The sequence below is a fragment of the Oreochromis niloticus genome, linkage group LG23 (genome assembly GCF_001858045.2).
Source record: "Oreochromis niloticus isolate F11D_XX linkage group LG23, O_niloticus_UMD_NMBU, whole genome shotgun sequence".
Taxonomy (NCBI): Eukaryota; Metazoa; Chordata; class Actinopteri; order Cichliformes; family Cichlidae; genus Oreochromis; species Oreochromis niloticus.
The window spans coordinates 39382729-39404699 of NC_031986.2; the positions used below are offsets into that span (position 1 = coordinate 39382729).

Here is a 21971-nt window from a genome sequence, read left to right on the forward strand (position 1 = left end):
CCTTCTTAGGATCCAATCATGCAAAATTTGAGTTTTTGCCATTTTTCAAGTGGACTTAAACTTTTGATCGGGACTGTATAAATCTTTACTACCATTTCAACTTGGTTGTCAGCACTGGAATAATCACTGCCAAGAGTAGAAATAACACTTGATTTTGTGTGGTTCATTCATTTGTCTAATATATTTTTGATTAATTTGTTGGTGATTGTAGAAGAGGTCTATCAATGCAAGAAAACTTGTATGATTTCAGTCAGTATTTAAATAAATTCAATAGGACATACATTTTTAATGGAGTTTACTGGGGTTATAGTGACTTTATTCATTTATATAAAAAAAATAACATTTTGCCACTGAACTTGGACTTAGAGAAAATACTTTCACACTGGCATTAAGGAGACAGAGGTGCAGCAAGCCTGTGTAGGCCTTGCTTAGATAAAAATAAGCAGAGTTTTATCCACACATCAAACGTTTTTGTGAATTTAAATACAAAGGATAATATCTGAAGTCCTTTGTGTTAAGAAAAACTCAAGTCACATCATGTAGCACCTAACAGTGTTGAGTCAACGGTTATTAACACATGGCTGTTATTTCGCAAGGTTGTCTAACCTTAATAAGTATTGCGTAAGCTTTCAGCAGGTAAGCAAGAAAGTTTTATTGTTTTATATAGCACTTTTCACAGATAAAAATCAAAGTGCTTCACAATAAAACAAGAAATAAAAGTATGGCAACAATTAGGATTGTAACATGCATATAGTGTCTCAATATGTGAAATGTTCATTAAATCTTTGGTGGTTCCATGAAGCCTGTGGAGTTTCAGTTTATTCATCTTTGTGTTTGCCCGACATGACATCAGCGAGGCACTGCCTGCATCCTGAACTCCTCAGGGGAATTGTTGAAACCCAACACACCCTCCAAGCTCGGCATTTTTCCAGGAACAGGTCTGAAGGTGAAGCGTTGGAGCAGAGATGCAAAGAAAAGGAAGAGCTCCATTCTGGCCAGGGGCTCACCGATACACACACGTTTACCTGTGGAAAACAGAAGTTTTTATCCTGCTAACCCTTGATATCAAATGTACTCTCAATGGAAACCTAATTACACGCCATAAAATTACCTGCTAAAAATGGCAAGAAGGCATCTCTTTTTTGAAATTTGCCCTCTGAGTCCAAGAAATGTTCAGGATTGAAGACATCTGGAGTCTCCCACTCATTCTTATCAAACAGCACAGATGAAAGTATTGTAGTAACAGCCATGCCCTGAAGTTTCATTATAAGATGTTGTTATTAGCTATTTATAAATAATTGACACACTTATGAATTGAATTTCTGACTCAGTCTGGTAAACAATCCCTTACCTTAGGAATGAAGTATCCTCCCAGTGTAGAATCTTTACTGGCCATTTTTGGTAATCCCAGTGGAACAATATTTCCAACCCTCTGGGTCTCGTGGATAACAGCATCAGTGTAGGGCAGTTTGGGCCTATCCGTCAAGGTGGGCAGGCGAGACTGTCCGACTACTCTGTCTATCTCTGCCTGCACTTTCTCTGAAAGGGGAAACAGTAACAACTAAAACTCATCACAATATGCCACATTATTAACTGAAGTAAAAGTGGTCCCAAATATTTTTTAAAAAAAATGTCAGCAGCAGGTTTGCTATAACAACAATTTCCGATGCAGTATTTATATTTAAATGGTGTTGTGTGAAAATGAGGCTCTGAACCAATGATGTCTAATTTTGTTGGGAAAAAAAGATGCCTCGATGCCCTTCCGTTCTTCACCTCCTTCACTTTCATCTTTGGAGACTATTACACAAGGAGAGGAGTTGGGAAATTGAAGGGGGATTGATTAATAAGGGACTAACCCTGTATTTCTGGGTAGTTGATCATAAATACTAGAGCCCAGCGTAGAGTGGTGGAAGATGTCTCTGTCCCAGCCTCAATCAGATCAAGGGTACAAGCCAGAAGTGTTTCAGTATTAAAGCCAGCACGAGGATCCTCTTTTTTCTAATGTAACAGAAAAATACCCACATTATCCACAGCACTGAGCTCATTTAGGTAATTTACATTATTACCAGTTCATCTCATGATCATAAGGATTGTGTTTTTTGATTAATGGATTCATTTGGGTGGCTGAAGTCTCAGAAACTTTTAAAGGACTTCTTTGGAATGCCAATAGGGATCTGCTAGTGGCCAGGAATGACATGAACATAATGAAACAGCTTTAGTGAAGGTTACAAATGATCTTCTCATGGCCTCCGACAGTGGACTCATCTCTGTGCTTGTTCTGCTAGACCTTAGTGCAGCGTTCGATACTGTCGACCATAATATCCTATTAGAGCGATTAGAACATGCTGTAGGTATTACAGGTACTGCGCTGCAGTGGTTTGTATCATATCTATCTAATAGACTCCAATTTGTACATGTAAATGGAGAGTCCTCTTCACACACTAAGGTCAATTATGGTGTTCCACAGGGTTCGATGCTAGGACCAATTCTATTTACATTATACATGCTTCCCCTAGGCAGCATCATTAGAAGACATAGCATGAATTTTCACTGCTATGCAGATGACACGCAGCTCTATCTGTCCATGAAGCCAGGTAACACACACCAATTAGTTAAACTGCAGGAATGTCTTAAAGACATAAAAACCTGGATGGCCGCTAACTTTCTGCTTCTTAATTCAGATAAAACTGAGGTTATTGTACTCGGCCCTGAAAATCTTAGAAATATGGTATCTAACCAGATTCTTACTCTGGATGGCATTACCTTGGCCTCCAGTAACACTGTGAGGAACCTTGGAGTCATTTTTGACCAAGACATGTCCTTCAACGCACATATTAAACAAATATGTAAGACTGCTTTCTTCCATTTGTGCAACATCTCTAAAGTTAGAAATATCCTGTCTCAGAGTGATGCTGAAAAACTAGTTCATGCATTTATTACTTCCAGGCTGGACTACTGTAATTCATTATTATCAGGATGTCCTAAAAACTCGCTGAAAACCCTTCAGCTGATCCAAAATGCTGCAGCAAGGGTACTGACAGGGACTAGAAAGAGAGAGCATATTTCTCCTGTATTGCCTTCCCTTCATTGGCTTCCTGTTAAATCTAGAATTGAATTCAAAATCCTGCTCCTCATATACAAGGTCTTAAATAATTAGGCCCCATCTTATCTTAATGACCTTGTAGTACCATATCACCCTATAAGAGCACTTCACTCTCGCACTGCAGGCCTACTTGTTGTTCCTAGAGTATTTAAAAGTAGAATGGGAGGGGGAGCCTTCAGTTTTCAGGCCCCTCTTCTGTGGAACCAGCTTCCAGTTTGGATTCGGGAGACAGACACTATCTCTACTTTCAAGATTAGGCTTAAAACTTTCCTTTTTGCTAAAGCATATAGTTAGGGCTGGATCAGGTGACCCTGAATCCTCCCTTTGTTATGCTGCAATAGACGTAGGCTGCCGGGGATTCTCATGATGCATTGAGTTTTTCCTTTCCAGTCACCTTTCTCACTCACTATGTGTTAATAGACCTCTCTGCATCGAATCATATCTGTTATTAATCTCTGTCTCTCTTCCACAGCATGTCTTTATCCTGTTTTCCTTCTCTCACCCCAACCGGTCGCAGCAGATGGCCGCTCCTCCCTGATCCTGGTTCTGCCGGAGGTTTCTTCCTGTTAAAAGGGAGTTTTTCCTTCCCACTGTCGCCAAAGGGCTTCCTCATAGGGGGTCATATGATTGTTGGGTTTTTCTCTGTACCTATGAAGCGCCTTGAGGCCACTTTTGTTGTGATTTGGTGCTATATAAATAAAATTGAATTGAATTGAATTGTTATAGTTTACATGAACATATGCCCCCATGGCTATTGTTGCTTTTTTTGTTTCTTTTTAATAAAGTGAACATAACAGGATGCATTTTTGTGTTACCTTCTCCATCTCTGACAGATATGCATCAATGAAATCACGAGGGTCATCTGGGTTCCACTCTTCCTGGTGCTTTTCAATTTCTCTGTTTAAGAAAGTCATGATCTCCCTGTAGTTGGCATGGACAGTCTGGTGAGGTCCTGGCAGATACTTCATCAAGCCAGGAAAGGCATCATACAGCTGGTGAGGATGATAAACTCTGAGTAAAAGACCGACTAGAATATCATAAGCGATCACAACATGGTAGTTTAAACATGGAGTACCTGTGCCTGAGCTGAACCAGCAAGCAGAAGGGCATCATTGTCCAGCTCCAGAATTTTGCGAAAGCTCGGATCAGTGTATTCAAAGCGATGTCCGAAGACCACAGAGGAGATGATGTTACCCACTGCATTTGTCATGATGTAGTGGGGGTTGAATGGTCTACCTGGGAAGATGTCAAATCATACTCAAGTCAAGAGAAATCCTGCTACAAAAATGATTTCAGTGCACAGCAATCACTTCAGTCATGTGAATTCCTGCAGCCTACTTGCCTTGCTCCTCCTTGAAAGCTTCACAAAGGAAGTTGCACTCCACTTCAATGTACTTCTCCAGTGACTTTTGGCCTTCTCCAAAGTAACGCAGGTGAGTGTTGGCAAACTTCCTCTGCTTCTTCCAAAGATAACCGTTGCTCATAGATATCCCTCGGAGAATATTATATTAAGTTAATAATAAGGAAACCTTTGCACGGATGGACATTTTGTATAGGACGGAGTACAATGTGAGCCAAAACAAAATGCATTTATCATTAAGGACTATGTGACAGGCAAGGCAAGACCCAATTGCAAGACTCGGAGACAAAGGGGTAAACTAAAAGAGGCAGCTTTATTGCTGTAGTTTATACACTTAAAAATCAAAAAACTCAGGTGAGAAATAAAACTAGAAACTTAAGGAACTGATAAATTAGGAAACTAATGACATGGAAACATGGAATTCCAGAAGACAGCTAGAGAAGCCGACACCACAGAGAAGAGAGGGAGATGCAGACAGTATATACACAGGAGGAGGAGATTGGGGTAGAGTGGACACACCTGAAGAGCACAGCTGAACAGAATCTGACTGACAGGACAGGAAGAAAAACTGAACATAACACACGCAAGACTATCAAAATAAAATAGGAATTAACACACATACTGTGATACTTAGACTACGGCACGTAAACTTGACACTGGGACTAGGGATAACCATGAAGATATGAAAGACTGGTGAGTAAAGGGAACAAAACACAGAGAGATGAACATGGAAACATGAAGGGAGGAAACACAGAGAGGACTAAAGAAAATATTAACTGGACACAAACAGAACAAACATGAAGAAACCAGAATTGAAGAACTACAGTATAACTAATAAACCCATCTGCACAGGAAACTAACATACTCAGGAACTAGTTCATAATTATCTTATTATGAAATAATAAATAGGTCCAAAACGAAACTCAAAAACTGGGTCGAAGACCCAGGACTGTAACAGCACTAAAAATAATATATAATTTCATTATATTTTTACATTTGATATGCTTTTTCAGGGTTTGTTTTGAGAATTGGGCCATACATGGACGTGATATAATGAGGATGTAAAGGTGTTGATCATTTCTAGATTGACGACAATCTAATTAAGCTTAAGACTTGGGGAAGGAGCTTGGTACAGCAAAAAATATAGGCAATATCACATGCTTACATGCACGTGTTTTAACTACTCACCTAAGCCCTTTAATACAACATGGAAAAGAGGGATGATTGGTCGATCAACAAAGCTGTCCAGCTGGCTGACAAGAGCCTCTTTGACCATTTTATATCCTGCAACAAACACCATCCTCTCACTGCCCCTCCTCAAACTGAACACGGGGCCGTACTTCTGAGCCAGCTGCATTTAGAAATAAATCAAGAGAAATGTTTCACAGTTGGTATTCCTTTAGAAGTAAAGACTTTTTATTAAAAAGCCTTCAAGTGGTAGACAATAACATAAACACAGTACTGAAAAGGATCTGAGCTGGAGTCACTAATAATTCACTGAAACTTTTAAATGTTTTTAAAGTTGAAGTCTTGTTATTCTCTGTTGTTTTTCCATGTGCACATTATATTGGCCAGCCTACTGTGTGTAAACTGCACTGTAAAGATCTTCTCCTGCTCACCTCATGCATTGTTTTGTAGTCTACTCCAGTGAAGACATTTCCTAGCAGAGGCAGAGCCCAGGGTCCTGGTGGAAAGTTGCGAGGCCTCCGGTTTCGTATTACATCATTTAAAATTAACAATACAAAACTGAGCAAAAACCAACTAGTAAAATTCATACAATCGAAGAAAGCTTGAAAAATCATGGTTGAAGTATCAGAAATCCCTCTGCAGAGAAGCAGTGCGACCCAGCAAAGAGTACTGTGGTATGTGTGGTGTTATCATCAGGCTGCAGAGTGCTCAGGAAAAAGAGGCCCCAAACATGTTACATAACACTAATGGACTCTTGGGAACTGTCGGAAGCTGGAATTTGAACTATTCCAGCTGGCTGATGACTGTGAGCTTATGTGTTAAATGTTAACATAAATGAAACTATTAGAAGGTAAATCAAAGTTTGTTTGTTTGGGTTTTTTCAGAATTTTTTCACATCTGGGATGTATGATATTTCACAGTTCACAATTATAAGGTGAAAGGTCATCTTGGGGTAGTCCGCTGGTATAGCAAACAGTTATGAACGCTGAGTTCTTGTAACTTCATTCATTTTTATTAAGAAATTATATTTTTGCCACTGTCAATTTCTCTTTTTGGAAATAATCTTTTTGGCTTTGGAGAAACCCTTTTCACATTGGCACTGAGGAAGCAGGGCTGCACATGTATTCCACAGCAAGCGTGTATAGCTCAACACTTGAAGTTCAGACGTCATCACTGACACCATTCGCCCTTAAAGAAGCAAGCCTCGATGCCCTTCATAAGAAAATGACCTAGGGTTCTTGACATATGTTCCAAAGCCTTGACACAGAGTTAACCATCACTAGTTCGAGGTTGCAATAAAAGACCAAATTGGCGGATGTTGCCAAATAGCCATGGGCTTTAGTTTCCTTAGGTCCTATTTAACATTCTAAGTTTGCTTCATATTGTTTTCCTTTTCTTTTGTGGTACATACCATCAGTCCAAGCTGCTTTGTTACATATGGCGTTATTTTTGTGCCACTATTCTGAGTGCACGTGAAAAATTTTTGAGCGCATGTAAAAAAAAGTGCAGATGCACAAATATAATGCCATAGTTACAAGCATTTGTAAATAAATTGGACATAAGGTGAAGATAATTCCTGCCTCCAAGTGTTCTTCCTTCACTGCATCTGTATCCCTCTTACAGGGAGTCACAGTGTATGCCACAAGGAACTTTCTAGTGGATGTAGCTAAGAAATACAGACCCAGAGGGAAGCTGCTTTGCCCACTCAAGAAAGACTCTTCAACAATATGAAAATAATGAAAGAAACTGATTTTAATACGTTTTAAAGCTCACCACACCTACTCATGTTCTTTCCTTTTCAACCAGAGCAAAACAACTCCTTTAACTTTCACCCACTTCAACTCTGCAAACAGGGAACTCAAGGTCCAAAGCAGTTTGGGCATAAAGTTTTACTGGATATTGAAAAGCATTTATAGAACACCTTTCTAGTCTTACTGAGCACTCAAAGCACCTTAGTATGTTTAAAGTGTTTCATTTTATGGTGTCTTGTCACTATTCTCTCCTAAAGCCTGTTAAAATTATTTAGTCATGACTCAAAGACACACCGTGATGTATTTGTAAGAGAAAATAATTTTACATTTAAAGGAATAAGACTCATTTTAAATTTGCTCAGTAAATTGATTCTGGTAGCCATTCTTAGAATTAATTCTGCTGTTAATTCTTATACTAGATTTGTATTCAGTATTAAACAAACACTTATCTATCTGTTGATAGATAACATGTAATTCTTTGCAGTCCAGAGAAATTTGTTTTATTTGTTTCAGATGCAAAGTTCACAGAACAGTTTGCTTGGTAAAAAGGGCAGTTTTATCCACATCATCAAATGTTCTTTTTACAAATTTAATTTAAGTACAACATATATTTAAAAACAGAGGATAATATCTGAAGTAATTTGCCTTAATATAGATAAAGACTCAAGTTAGTATTAGCTTATGGCATCATGTGACACCTAATTATGTTCAGTCAGTAGTTACTAACACATGCACATTATTTTCCAAGGTTGTCTAACCATTATTATGTATTATGTAAGCAGATTGTATTGTTTTATATAGCACTTTTCACAGATAAAACTCAAAGTGCTTCACAATAAAACACAAGAAATAAAAGTATAACAGCAATTAGGATTGTTCCATGCATATTGTGTCTTACTATGTGAAATGTTCATTACATCTTATACAGAGTATATTTTCAGTAGCAGATGAGTTATATGAGCACATGCTATTCCTTTTCTGTGGGTTTGTAGTATGCTTTTTCAGTATGCTGTGATTTGGTGATCCCATAAAGCTTGTGGAGTTTGCATGGCATGACATCAGCGAGGCACTGCCAGCATCCTGAACTCCTCAGGAGAGTAGATGAAGCCCATCACACCCTCCAAGCTGGGCATTTCTCCAGGAACAGGAGTCAAAGTGAAGCGTTGGAGCAGGGATACAAGGAAAAGGAAGAGCTCCATTTTGGCCAGGGGCTCACCTATACACACACGTTTACCTGTAGGAAACAGAAGTATTTATCCTGCTTTTCATTTTGCTATCAAATGTACTTTTAATGGAAACTAAAATACACGCCATAAAATTACCTGCTGAAAATGGCAAGAAGGCATCTCTTCTTCGAAATTTGCCCTCTGAGTCCAGGAAATGTTCAGGATTGAAGACATCTGGAGTCTCCCACTCATTTTTATCAAACAGCACAGATGAAAGTACTGTAGTAACAGCTGTGCCCTGAAATAGCGTTATCAGATATTGTTGTAAGATATTTATAAATAATTGAAAGACATATGAAATGAACGTTAATTTCTGGCTCAATCTGGTAAATAATCCCTTACTTTAGGAATGAAATATCCTCCCAGTGTAGAATCTTTACTGGCCATTTTTGGTAATCCCAGTGGAATAATATTTCCAACCCTTTGGGTCTCGTGGATAACAGCATCAGTGTAGGGCAGGTTGGGTCTGTCGGCCAAAGTGGGCAGGCGAGACTGTCCGACCACTCTGTCTATCTCTGCTTGGACTTTCTCTGAAAGGGGAAAGAGAAACAACAACAACAGCCAACTTAATAACCATCATAGTCAGACTGCTCTGAAATCTATTTTCTTCAGGCTGTTCTCATTTCTCTTGTTTGTGCCTGCCCATCTGTCCCCCCTCATTCTGCCTGTGACCTAAAATCTGATGACAATACACCAATGGTTTACAATTTTTCAAATGCATCTGACAGACAGAAGAAAGGGAGTTCTCTCCTTTGGAGTTACAATTAAGGATGCAAAGGTGGATGCGTTATGAAAGTAGTAAACCTGGATTATAGCCTGCAAACTCTTCTTGGAAGAGGAAATCATCCTTTATTTAATCGAAGATGTACAATCTGGGATGTGAGAAAGGGGGATAGAGTAATAAGACACTAACCCTGTATTTCTGGGTAGGTCATCATAAATACTAGGGCCCAGCGTAGAGTGGTGGAAGATGTCTCTGTCCCAGCCTCAATCAGGTCAAGGGTACTGACCAGAAGTGTTTCAATATTAAAGCCAGCACGAGGATCCTCTTTTTTCTAATGTAACAGAAAAATACAGACATTATCCACAGTACTGGGTTCATTTAGGCAATTTACATTATTACCAGTTAATCTCATGATCATAAGGATTGTGTTTTTTGATTAAATGTCTCATTTGGATGGCTGAAGTCTCAGAAACTTTTAAAGGACTCGTTTGGAATCCCGACACAATGTCAGCACATTGGTCACATACAAATCTGACCTATTAGTGGCCAGTATAGACAATTTGGAATTGCTTATGGTTTACATGAAAACATGCTTATTGTTTCAATTAACTTATTAAAAAAGTTAACAGAATAGTATTCATATGCTTCGCAAGAAATGTCTTTGTGTTACTTTCTCCATCTCTGACAGATATGTGTCAAGGAAATCACGAGGGTCATCTGGGTTCCACTCCTCCTGGTGCTTTTCAATTTCTCTGTTTAGGAAAGTCATGATCTCCCGGTAGTTGGCAAGGACAGTCTGGTGAGGTCCTGGCAGGTACTTCATCAAGCCAGGAAAGGCATCATACAGCTGGTGAGGATGATAAACTCTGAGTAAAAGATCAACAACAACATCGCAAGCGATCACAACATGGTAGTTTAAACAAGGAGTACCTGCGTCTGAGCTGAACCAGCAAGCACAACGGCATCATTGTCCAGCTCCAGAATTTTGCGAAAGCTCGGATCAGTGTATTCAAAGCGATGTCCGAAGACCACAGAGGAGATGATGTTACCCACTGCATTTGTCATGATGTAGTGGGGGTTGAATGGTCTTCCTGGGAAGTTGTCAAATTATACTCAAGTCAAGAGAAATCCTGCTACAAAAATGATTTCAGTGCACAGCAATCACTTCAGTCATGTGAATTCCTGCAGCCTACTTGCCTTGCTCCTCCTTGAAAGCTTCACAAAGGAAGTTGCACTCCACTTCAATGTACTTCTCCAGTGACTTTTGGCCTTCTCCAAAGTAACGCAGGTGAGTGTTGGCAAACTTCCTCTGCTTCTTCCAAAGATAACCGTTGCTCATAGATATCCCTTGGAGAATATTATATTGAATTAATAACAAGGAAGCCTCTGCATGGATGTACATCTCCTAGAGCATGAAGTAAAATGTTTTTGAACTGCGAGACTGGGAATGTATAAAGCCCATGCCGGCACAGGGAGAACATGCAAACACAGAAAATCACCAACCGCCAAATTCACTGCAGTGAATTCAACCCAAGACGTTCTTGCTGTGAGATGACAGTACTAACCCATGAACCACATTGGTGGCCTAATAAATAAAAAAAAAATAATTTAAAAAAATCTTTTAAAGTAGTAAGAAAAGCTTCAAAATGTGTGTAATGGAGCACAAAGTAAAATTATGCACTTAAAGTATTTGTAGAAATTAGGTAAAACTTCAGTAAAATACATCAAAATTTGACTTGAGTAAATCTAATTAGTTGCATTTCACCATAGTACTTCTGATTTAAAGACATAATGATGATAAAAGGTGCTTGTCATTTCCAGATTGGCAGCAATCTAATAAAGCTCGAGACTTGGGGAAGGAGTTGTGATAGGACATGATAGTGATAGTGATAGGACAGTGATAGCACATGCTTTCGTGCACGTGTTTCATACTCACCAATGCCCTTGAATACAACATGGATAAGGGGGACGATTGGTCGATCAAAAAAGCTGTCCAGCTGGCTGACAAGAGCCTCTTTGACCATTTTATATCCTGCGACAAACACCTTCCTCTCACTGCCCCTCCTCAAACTGAACACGGGGCCGTACTTCTGAGCCAGCTGCATTTAGAAATAAAAAAGCTTTTTTGTAAGATTAAAGACATTTCAAGTGGTAGACAATAACATAAACACAGTACTGAAAAGGACCTGAGTTAAAGTCACTAATAAACTTTTGTTTTTAAATTTGAAGTCTTGTTATTCTTTGTCGTTATTTATTGTGCACATTATATTGGCCAGCCTACTGTATGTAAACCAAATTGCACTGTAAGGATCTTCTCCTGCTCACCTCATGCATTGTTTTGTAGTCTACTCCAGTGAAGATATTTCCTAGCAGAGGCAGAGCCCAGGGTCCTGGTGGAAAGTTGTGAGGCCTCCGGTTTCGTATTACATCACTTAAAATTAACAATATAAAACTGAGCAAAAACCAACTAGTAAAATTCATACAACTGAACAAAGCTTGAAAAATCATGGTTGAAGTATCAGAAATCCCTCTGGAGAGAAGCAGTGTGAGTCAGCAAAGAGCACTGTGGTATGTGTGGTGTTATCATCAGGGTGCAAAGTGCTCAGGAAAACGTCAATGTTACATAACACTAATGGACTCTTGGGAACTGTCGGAAGCTGAAATTTTAACTATTCCAGCTGGCTGATGACTTTGAGCTTGTATGTTAAAATGTTAACATACATGTGACTAGTCTAAAGAGCTTGGAAAGAAAAGCGTCTGGACTTCTTTAAGTGACTTGAAGACGTTTCACCTCTCATCCGAGAAGCTTCTTCAGTTGTAAGGTCAAATGGTGGAGAGTCCCAGATTTAAGTCCTAGGGGAGTGTCCCCCAATGGGGTTGTTGAGTCTGTGTTTCCACAGGCCCTGCTAGTTTAGAGACTTATTCCTCACGAAGAACGAAAAACAAGACAGAACATCTTCAACCGGTCTTTTACTCGCTAACGAGGAAAGGCTTGGTCAGAACCAGGCTGTGAAGCTAAATGCTCCTCACCTGTCTTCAGACCAACTCCTTCAAAGAGCAGCTCTCCTCGCAGCTATTTATTGACAAACTGTTACAATACACATCACAGCACAAGCACCTCCCACCGTAAAACCCCCCAATGGTTCTAACACAAGGCACTATGTGTGTGTGTGTGTGTGTGTGTGCGCACGTGTAAGCACGTGTGCAAGAATGTGTGTGTGTGTGTGTGTATGTGTGTGTCTGTCTGTCTGTCTGTCTGTCTGTGTTCCTGATCACAACTGTTTTTAAGAACATCCTTGGTCATAAAGAGAGTAATCTCCCCTACACCCAATATGTGGTTCAGTTCCTATATTGGTTCACCATGCACAACACAGGTGAAGCCATAAAAGGGCAGGAAGCTTACCAAACAACAAACAGAATCTTCACATGGGATGTGTCTGTGATAAAACACTACAGCCTCCACCCAGAAACTCGAGAGGCTGGGGAGGGGGACAAAGAAATGTCTTTGATCCTATAGTTTGAACTAAGACTTTACAAATTTAAGAAACACAATGACAACATTCAACAATTTGACTTAACAGGGGTCATGAACCCCCTGTTGATCCTCTACCTAATCACACGAGCTCAGGTGTGAAAATGGGTGTAGGTCACAATCAGCCAAGGTTTCGGGTGAACTCATTCTGAAACCTAGCGCCACCCTATCATGTGATTTCCTGAGGTCAATAGCCCCAGGATGTGAGTGGGCATTAAGGCGTCTGGGAAGGGTTCTCAAAACTGGATTATAGATGACAGACAGTTGGTGTTGTAAACCACCGCCTCTGTTCAAAGACGGTCGTTCACAGTGGATATGATGGCTTCTTTCACTCCTCTTTCAAACCATCTGTCTTCTCTGTCCAAAATGTGAACAGTGGCATCCTCAAAAGAGTGACCTTTGTCCTTCAGATGCAGAGGTTGAGGTGGCTCTTCTATGTTGTGCCATGCATTTATGAAGTGGCTGTTTGGTCTCTCCAGTGTAGAGGTCTGAGCATTCCTCACTACAATGTACAGCATATACTATGTTGTTAAGTTTGTGTTTATGAGTTCTGTCTTTGGGATGAACCAGTTGTTGTCTGAGTGGGTTGCTGGGTCTGAAATGCACCGGGATGTCATGCTTGGAGAAGACTCTCCTGAGTTTTTCTGATAAACTGGCAACATAGGGGATGACAATGTTGTTGCGTTTGTCTTTCTGATCCTCCCTAGTTGGTGTCTGATCTTCTTTTTTTATGTGCCCCTTTGCTGATTTGATGAAAGCCCAATTAGGATAACTACATGTTTGGAGAGCCTGCTTAACGTGTGTGTGTTCCCTCTTTTCCCCTTCAGGCCTAGAGGGAACATTTTCTGCCCAGTGTTGTAGGGTCCTGATTACTCCAAGTTTGTGTTCCAGAGGGTGGTGGGAGTCAAAGAGGAGGTACTGGTCTGTGTGTACTGGCTTCCGGTAAACTTCAATGTTGATGTTTATATTCCCTTCAATGCGCACGACACAGTCCAGGAATGGCAAACAGTTATCCTTTGTGTCTTCCCTGATGAACTTGATGTTTTTATCCACAGCGTTGATGTGAGCAGTGAAGGATTCCACTTCTTGGGTTTTGATTTTGACCCAGGTGTTGTCCACATATCTGTACCAGTGGCTGGGTACTCTCCCTTTAAAAAAGCCAAGAGCCTTTCTTTCCACTTCCTCCATGTAAAGGTTGGCTACAATAGGTGACACCGAGGAGCCCATGGCACATTCATATTTTTGTCTGTAAAAACCCTCGTTGTATATAAAATACGTGGTGGTAAGGCAGAGGTCTAACAATGTGCAAATCAGGTCGGGAGTGAAGCTGGTTCTGTCTTCCAAGGATCTGTCTTCTTATAGTCGTTTTCTGACAAGTCTCCACTGCCTCCATGGTAGGTATGCAAGTGAAGAGAGAGACTACATTGAAAGACACCATATTTTCATCTGGCTCAAGTGTAAGTTTCTGGACCTTGTTGGTGAAGTCGGTGGAGTTTTTGATGTGATGTGGGGTGTTCCCCACAAGGGGTGCTAGGATGGTAACAAGGTGTTTAGAGATGTTGTAAGTGGCTGAGTTTATGGTGCCAACAATGGGTCTGAGTGGGACTCCTTCTTTATGGATCTTAGGATAACTTTCTTTTTGTAGCTGCTTGTGGGGTCTCGTTTTAAGGCTTCGTAGGTATTGTTGTCACTGAGGAGTGTAGTAATCTTTGTGTGGTAATCTGTTGTGTTTAGAACCACGGTGCACCTTCCTTTGTCAGCTAGTAATATGGTGATGTCGTGGTCTTCGCTCAGGGAAGCAACGGCCTTCTTTTCTTGTATTGTGAGGTTAGATGGAGGAACGTTAGCACTGGAGAGGGTGGCTGAAACTTTCATCCTGATTTGCTCTGCTTCTGTTTGTGATAATTTATTAATCCTTATGGCGGTCTCTGTGGCTGTGATGAGGTCCACTATGATCAACTGTTGAGGAGAAATGGCAAAATTGAGTCCTTTGGCTAGCACTTTCTTTTCAGGTTCAGTGAGATTCCTGTCTGAAAAGTTCTTTACCCATTTTTCCTGACTGTCTTCAGGTGTGAAGTCTTCCTGTTCCTCTCTGTGTGGTGTAGGTTCTGATTGAGAAGTAAAGGTTTTTGTTAATAAAGTGTGGAATTTCCTGAGTTGTCTTTCTTTTCCTCTAGAATGTTGGGCCCGCTGAACCTTGTCCACAAACTTGTGAACCTCTTTTAAAATAGGGGAGGGTAGAAGTGGTTTCAGTTCCTGCAGAGTCTGGCTAATTTTGTTCATCGATAGGGCATCAATAGTGAAATGGACCCGTCTTCTCCTTTCACTTAGAAGTTGATTTTGTGCTCTCCCCAGAATCAACTCTGCTCTGTATCCCCTGACCGTGGATCCAAGGTCAAAATTCCTTTATTTGCTTTCAGCTGTTTAAGATTCTCAAGCTTTTTGACCTTCACTCTATCTTCATGCTATGATACAAGGAGAGGAGTTGAAGGCAGGGATCAAAGATGTGCAATCTGGGATATGAGAAAGGGGGATAGATTTATAAGGCACTAACCCTGTATTTCTGGGTAGGTCATCATAAATATTAAGGCCCAGCGTAGAGTGGTGGAAGATGTTTCTGTCCCAGCCTCAATCAGGTCAAGGGTACAAACCAGAAGCATTTCAATATTAAATCCAGCATGAGGATCTTCTTTTTTCTAATGTAACCGAAAAATACATGTCATGATCATAAGAATTGTGTTTTTGATTACTTGATTCATTCAGATGGCTGAAGTCTACATGTGACTAGTAGAAGGTATATCAAAGTTTGTTTGTTTGGGTTTTTTCAGAAATTTTTCACATTTGGAAAGTATAATATTCCACATCTTGATGCATGCTCAATCATCCCGGTAAGTAAATCCCCAAAAGTTGATTCTGTTCATCTGGACGTAGAAAAGAATCAGCTTTTGGAAATTTACTTACCTGGATGATTAAGAATGCAACAAGACATTTGCATAGTGACTGAAACTAGTACCACTAAAGGAACAATGGGCTGGGAGGTCAGTTCCTTGATCATTAATATGCAAATGTACTGTTTATAATATTGTGGAATCCTGCAGTCAGCTGAGACTGAAGATGTCAGTTGGATGAGTGACGAAACTTTTCTCCCACTGAAAACGCTACATCCAGATGAACAGAATCAACTTTTGGGGATATATTTCACAGTTTACAAGGTGGTCAGCTGGTAAAGATAACAGTTATGAATGCTGAGGTTATTGTGACTTCATTCATTTTTATTAAGAAAAAATAGTTTTGCCACTGTACTTGGACTTAGTTGATTTCTCTTTTTGGAAATAATCATTTTGGCTTTGGAGAAACCCTTTTCACATTGGCACTGAGGAAGCAGGGCTACACAAGTATTCCACAGCAAGCGTGTACAGCTCAACACTCAAAGTTCAGACGTCATCACTGACACCATTCGCCCTTAAAGAAGCAAGCCTCGATACCCTTCATAAGAAAACGACCTAGGGTTCTTGACACATGCTCCAAAACCTCGGCACAGTGTGTATCACTAGTTTGAGGTCAAGATGAAAGACCAAATTGGCGGATGTTGCCCAACAGCCATGGGCTTTAGTTTCCTTAGGTCCTATTTAATATTCTAAGGCTACGTCCACACGTACACGGGTATTTTTGAAAACGGAGATTTTCCGTTTTCGTTTTAAAAAAATAATCCCGTCCACACGTAAACGCAGACATGAAGGAAAACGCTGCTAGGAACATGCCAAAGCAACAGGTGGTGATATATTCCTAACAGTGTAGAAATGTTGGCCAATCAGAAGTCTAGAAGCCTCGGTAGGAAATAGTAAACAAAGATGGGGCATAGAAGCAGAACCAGTCCTATGTGTGGAGGGACAGTAACTGTGTGTGTATATGTAAGCATTTAAACAGTGCAGAGAGTACAATTAACAGTAACAGTATTGTAGAAATTCATTTCACCGAAACAATAACGTGGCGCACAGTGTGACGTCAAAAAAGGCGCACACCTTTGACGCTGCGTTTTCTCCGTTTTCCTCGTCCACACGTAAATGCAAAAATGGAGTTTTCGAAAATATCCACCCTGGCAGGCGTTTTTAGAAATCTCCGTTTTCAGTGACCAAAAACGCCGTTTACGTGTGGACGAAAGGTCCAAACGCATAGAAAAATCTGCGTTTTCAAAAATACCCGGGTATGTGTGGACGTAGCCTAAGTTTGTCTTTATATTGTTTTCCTTTTCTTTTGTTGTACATACCATCAGTCCAAGCTGCTTTGTTATAAGCATTTGTAAATAAATTGGACATCAGGTGAAGACAATTCCTGCCTCCAAGTGTTCCTTCTTCAACAACATGAGATAAATGAAATAAATCACATTGCTATGTTTGTCAAGGGCAACCAAAAGAAAATAAATGTTGATCACATTTTTAATAATTCAGTCCACATTTGCAAACAGATTTTAATACGTTTTTAAAGCTCACCACTCCCAGTCATGTTCTTTCCTTTTCAACCAGAACATAACAACTCCTTTAACTCTATCCCACTTCCAATGTGCAAACAGGGAACTCAAGGTCCAAAGCAGTTTGGGCATAAAGTTTTACTGGATATTGAAAAGCATTTATAGAACACCTTTCTAGTCTTACTGAGCACTCAAAGCATTTTAGTATGTTTAAAGTGTTTCATTTTATGGTGTCTTGTCACTATTCCCTCCTTAAGCCTGTAAGAGTTATTTAGTCATGACTCAAAGACACACCGTGATGTATTTGTAAGAGAAAATAATTTTACATTTAAAGGAATAAGACTCATTTTAAATTTGCTCAGTAAATTGATTCTGGCAGCCATTCTTAGAATTAATTCTGCTGTTAATTCTTATACTAGATTTGTATTCAGTATTAAACAAACACTTATCTATCTGTTGATAGATAACATGTAATTCTTTGCAGTCCAGAGAAATTTGTTTTATCATGAAAGGAAATTGCATTTCTAATAGTTGTAAAAAGATGCAAAGTTCACAGAACAGTTTGACTGGCTAATAGATAAAAATAGATAAAAAGGGCAGTTTTATCCATATGTCATCAAACTTTCTTTTTGTTAATTTAATTTCAATACAACATATATTTAAAGACTTTACTTTGTTATAGATAAAGTTAGTATTAGCTTATGGAATCATGTGGCACCTAATTTTCAGTCAGTTGTTATAGTGCGTGCACATTATTTTTTCAAGGTTGTCTAACTATTATTATGTATTATGTAAGCAAACTTTATTGTTTTATATAGCACTTTTCACAGATAAAACTCAAAGTGCTTCACAGTAAAAGACAAGAAATAAAAGTACAACAACAGTCGGCACTGTGACATGCATATTGTGTCTTACTATGTGAAATGTTCATTAAATGTTTTACAGAGTATATTTTCACGCTATTGCTTCTCTCCGGGTTTCTAGTATGCTTTTTCAGTATGCTGTGATTTGATGATCCCATAAAGCTTGTGGAGTTTCATTTAATTCATCTTTGTGTTTGCATGGCATGACCTCAGCGAGTCACTGCCAGCATCCTGAACTCCTCGGGAGAGTAGGTGAAGCCCATCACACCCTCCAAGCTGGGCATTTCTCCGGGAACAGGAGTGAAAGTGAAGCGTTGGAGCAAAGACGCAAAGAAAAGGAAGAGCTGCATTTTGGCCAGGGGCTCACCGATACACACACGTTTACCTGTAGGAAACAGAAGTATTTATCCTGCTTTTCATTTTCTATCAAATGTACTCTTAATGGAAACTTAAGTACACGCTATAAAATTACCCGCTGAAAATGGCAAGAAGGCATCTCTTCTTCGAAATTTGCCCTCTGAGTCCAGGAAATGTTCAGGATTGAAGACATCTGGAGTCTCCCACTCATTCTTATCAAACAGCACAGATGAAAGTATTGTAGTAATAGCTGTGCCCTGAAATTTCATTATAAGATGTTGTTATTAGCTATTTATAAATAATTGAAAGACATGAAATGAACGTTAATTTCTGGCTCAGTCTGGTAAATAATCCCTTACTTTAGGAATGAAGTATCCTCCCAGTGTAGAATCTTTACTGGCCATTTTTGGGAATCCCAATGGAACAATATTTCCAACCCTTTGGGTCTCGTGGATAACAGCATCAGTGTAGGGCAGGTTGGGTCTGTCGGCCAAAGTGGGCAGGCGAGACTGTCCGACCACTCTGTCTATCTCTGCCTGCACTTTTTCTGAAAGGGGAAACAGTAACAACTAAAGCAGCCAACTTAATAACCATCATAGTCAGACCGGTCTAAAATCTATTTTCTTCAGGCTGTTCTCATTTTTCTCGTTTGTGCCTGCCCATCCATCCCCCCTCATCCTGCTTGTGACCTAAAATCTGATGACAATACACCAATGATTTACAATTCTTAAAATGCATTTGACAGACAGAAGAAAGGGAGTTCTCTCCTTTGGAGTTACAATCAAGGATGCAAAGCTGTATCCATTATGAAAGTGGCCCACCTAGAATTTAACCTGCAAATTCGTCTTGGAGGAGGAAACCATCCTTTATTTGCTTTCAGCTGTTTAAGATTCTCAAGCTTTTTGCCCTTCACTTTTTCTTCCTGCTATGATAAAGGAGAGTTGAAAGCAGGGATCGAAGATGTGCAAATCTGGGATATGAGAAAGGGGGATACAGTAATAAGACACTAACCCTGTATTTCTGGGTAGTTCATCATAAATACTAGAGCCCAGCGTAGAGTGGTGGAAGCTGTCTCTGTCCCAGCCTCAATCAGATCAAGGGTACTGACCAGAAGTGTTTCAATATTAAAGCCAGCACGAGGATCCTCTTTTTTCTAATGTAACAGAAAAATACAGACATTATCCACAGTACCTGGTTCATTTAGGCAATTTACATTATTACCAGTTAATCTCATGATCATAAGGATTGTGTTTTTTGTTTAACTGATTCATTTGGGTGGCTGAAATCTCAGAAACTTTTAAAGGGCTTCTTTTGAATCCCAACACAGTGCTGTCACATTACAAATCTGACCTATTAGTGGTCAGTATAGACAATTTGGAATTGTTATGGTTTACATGAAAACATGCTTATTGTTTCAATTATCCATCCATCCATCCATCCATTCGCTTCCGCTTATCCTTTTCAGGTTGTTTCAATTAAAGTTTTTTAAAAAGTTAACAGAATAGTATTCATATGCTTCGCTAGAAATGTTTTTGTGTTACCTTCTCCATCTCTGACAGATATGCATCAGTGAAATCACGAGGGTCATCTGGGTTCCACTCCTCCTGGTGCTTTTCAATTTCTCTGTTCAAGAAAGCCACAATCTCCCTGTAGTTGGCAAGGACAGTCTGGTGAGGTCCTGGCAGGTACTTCATCAAGCCAGGAAAGGCATCATACAGCTGGTGAGGATGATAAACTCTGAGTAAAAGATCAACAACAACATCGCAAGCGATCACAACATGGTAGTTTAAACAAGGAGTACCTGCGTCTGAGCTGAACCAGCAAGCACAACGGCATCATTGTCCAGCTCCAGAATTTTGCGAAAGCTCGGATCAGTGTATTCAAAGCGATGTCCAAAGACCACAGAGGAGATGATGTTACCCACTGCATTTGTTACGATGTAATGGGGGTTGAATGGTCTTCCTGTGAAGATGTCAAAATATAATTAAGTCAAGAGAAATCCTGCTACAAAAATGATTTCAGTGCACAGCAATCACTTCAGTCATGTGAATTCCTGCAGCCTACTTGCCTTGCTCCTCCTTGAAAGCTTCACAAAGGAAGTTGCACTCCACTTCAATGTACTTCTCCAGTGACTTTTGGCCTTCTCCAAAGTAACGCAGGTGAGTGTTGGCAAACTTCCTCTGCTTCTTCCACAGGTAACCGTTGCTCAGCGCTATACCTATGACAATATTATATTGAATTAATAACAAGGAAGTCTCTGCATTAATGTACATCTTGTAGGGCACGGCGTAAAATGTTTTTGGACTGTGAGAGGAAACATGGGAGCTAATAAAGCCCATGCAGGTACAGGGAGAACATGCACACTTCACACAGAAAATCATCAACTACCAAATTCACTGCAGTGAATCAACCCAAGATGTTCTTGCCGTGTGTAATGTGTGTAATGGAGAACACATTAAAATATGTACCTAAAGTTTCCAGAAAGTAGGTGAAATTTGACTTACTAGTTGCATTTCACCACAGGACTTCTGATTTAATGCTATGATAATGATAAAGGTGCTTGTCATTTCCAAATGGCAAAAATTTAATACAGTTTAAGACTTGGGGAAGGAAGTTGGTACACCCAAAAATCTATGTGATAGCACATGCTTTCGTGCACGTGTTTTAACTACTCACCAATGCCCTTGAATGTAACATGGAAAAGAGGGACGATTGGTCGATCAACAAAGCTGTCCAGCTGGCTGACAAGAGCCTCTTTGACCATTTTATATCCTGCAACAAACACCATCCTCTCACTGCCCCTCCTCAAACTGAACACGGGGCCGTACTTCTGAGCCAGCTGCATTTAGAAATAAATCAAGAGAAATGTTTCACAGTTGGTATTCCTTTAGAAGTAAAGACTTTTTATTAAAAACCCTTCAAGTGGTAGACAATAACATAAACACAGTAGTGAAACGGACCTGAGCTGGAGTCACTAATAACTCACTGAAAGTTTTAAATGTTTTTAAAGTTGAAGTCTTGTTATTATCTTTTGTTATTTATTGTGCACATTATATTGGCCAGCCTACTGTGTGTAAATTGCACTGTAAAGATTTTCTCCTGCTCACCTCATGCATTGTTTTGTAGTCTACTCCAGTGAAGACATTTCCTAGCAGAGGCACAGCCCAGGGTCCTGGTGGAAAGTTGCGAGGCCTCCGGTTTCGTATTACGTCATTTAAAATTAACAATATAAAACCGAGCAAAAACCAACTAGTAAAATTCATACAATCGAAGAAAGCTTGAAAAATCATGGTTGAAGTATCAGAAATCCCTCTGCAGAGAAGTAGTGCGACCCAGCAAAGAGTACTGTGGTATGTGTGGTGTTATCAACAGGCTGCAGAGTGCACAGGAAAAAGAGGA

General features: G+C 39.8%; 3 protein-coding genes across 4 annotated transcripts; all 3 read right to left on the bottom strand.

Moving 5' to 3' along the window:
• Nucleotides 1-627: 627 nt before the first annotated feature.
• LOC106097004 (cytochrome P450 2J2) lies at nt 628-6376 on the bottom strand. The gene is made up of 9 exons (XM_019351326.2): nt 6083-6376; nt 5652-5814; nt 4446-4595; nt 4179-4339; nt 3919-4095; nt 1857-1998; nt 1352-1539; nt 1112-1253; nt 628-1025 (listed from the first exon to the last, which is right to left on the bottom strand). Exons 1-9 carry the CDS (start codon nt 6263-6265, stop codon nt 850-852), a joined length of 1482 nt encoding a protein of 493 aa, XP_019206871.1. The 5' UTR covers nt 6266-6376; the 3' UTR covers nt 628-849.
• Nucleotides 6377-7885: 1509 nt separating this feature from the next.
• LOC100702332 (cytochrome P450 2J2) lies at nt 7886-11941 on the bottom strand. 2 transcript variants are annotated; one of them, XM_019351324.2, is made up of 9 exons: nt 11678-11941; nt 11289-11451; nt 10550-10699; nt 10283-10443; nt 10023-10199; nt 9542-9683; nt 8971-9158; nt 8725-8866; nt 7886-8636 (listed from the first exon to the last, which is right to left on the bottom strand). In XM_019351324.2, the coding sequence occupies exons 1-9, from the start codon at nt 11858-11860 to the stop codon at nt 8461-8463; spliced, it is 1482 nt and encodes a 493-aa protein (XP_019206869.1). In that variant the 5' UTR covers nt 11861-11941; the 3' UTR covers nt 7886-8460. The 2 variants fall into 2 exon arrangements, with proteins under 2 accessions (XP_019206869.1, XP_019206870.1); XM_019351325.2 differs by lacking the exon at nt 11678-11941 and adding an exon at nt 10856-10937 and having other exon boundaries at nt 11289-11428.
• A 5365-nt stretch (nt 11942-17306) lies between these two features.
• On the bottom strand, nt 17307-21971 carry LOC100701797 (cytochrome P450 2J2). Its single transcript, XM_019351323.2, has 9 exons — nt 21680-21971; nt 21249-21411; nt 20641-20790; nt 20374-20534; nt 20114-20290; nt 19584-19725; nt 18932-19119; nt 18688-18829; nt 17307-18600 (listed from the first exon to the last, which is right to left on the bottom strand). Exons 1-9 carry the CDS (start codon nt 21860-21862, stop codon nt 18425-18427), a joined length of 1482 nt encoding a protein of 493 aa, XP_019206868.1. The 5' UTR covers nt 21863-21971; the 3' UTR covers nt 17307-18424.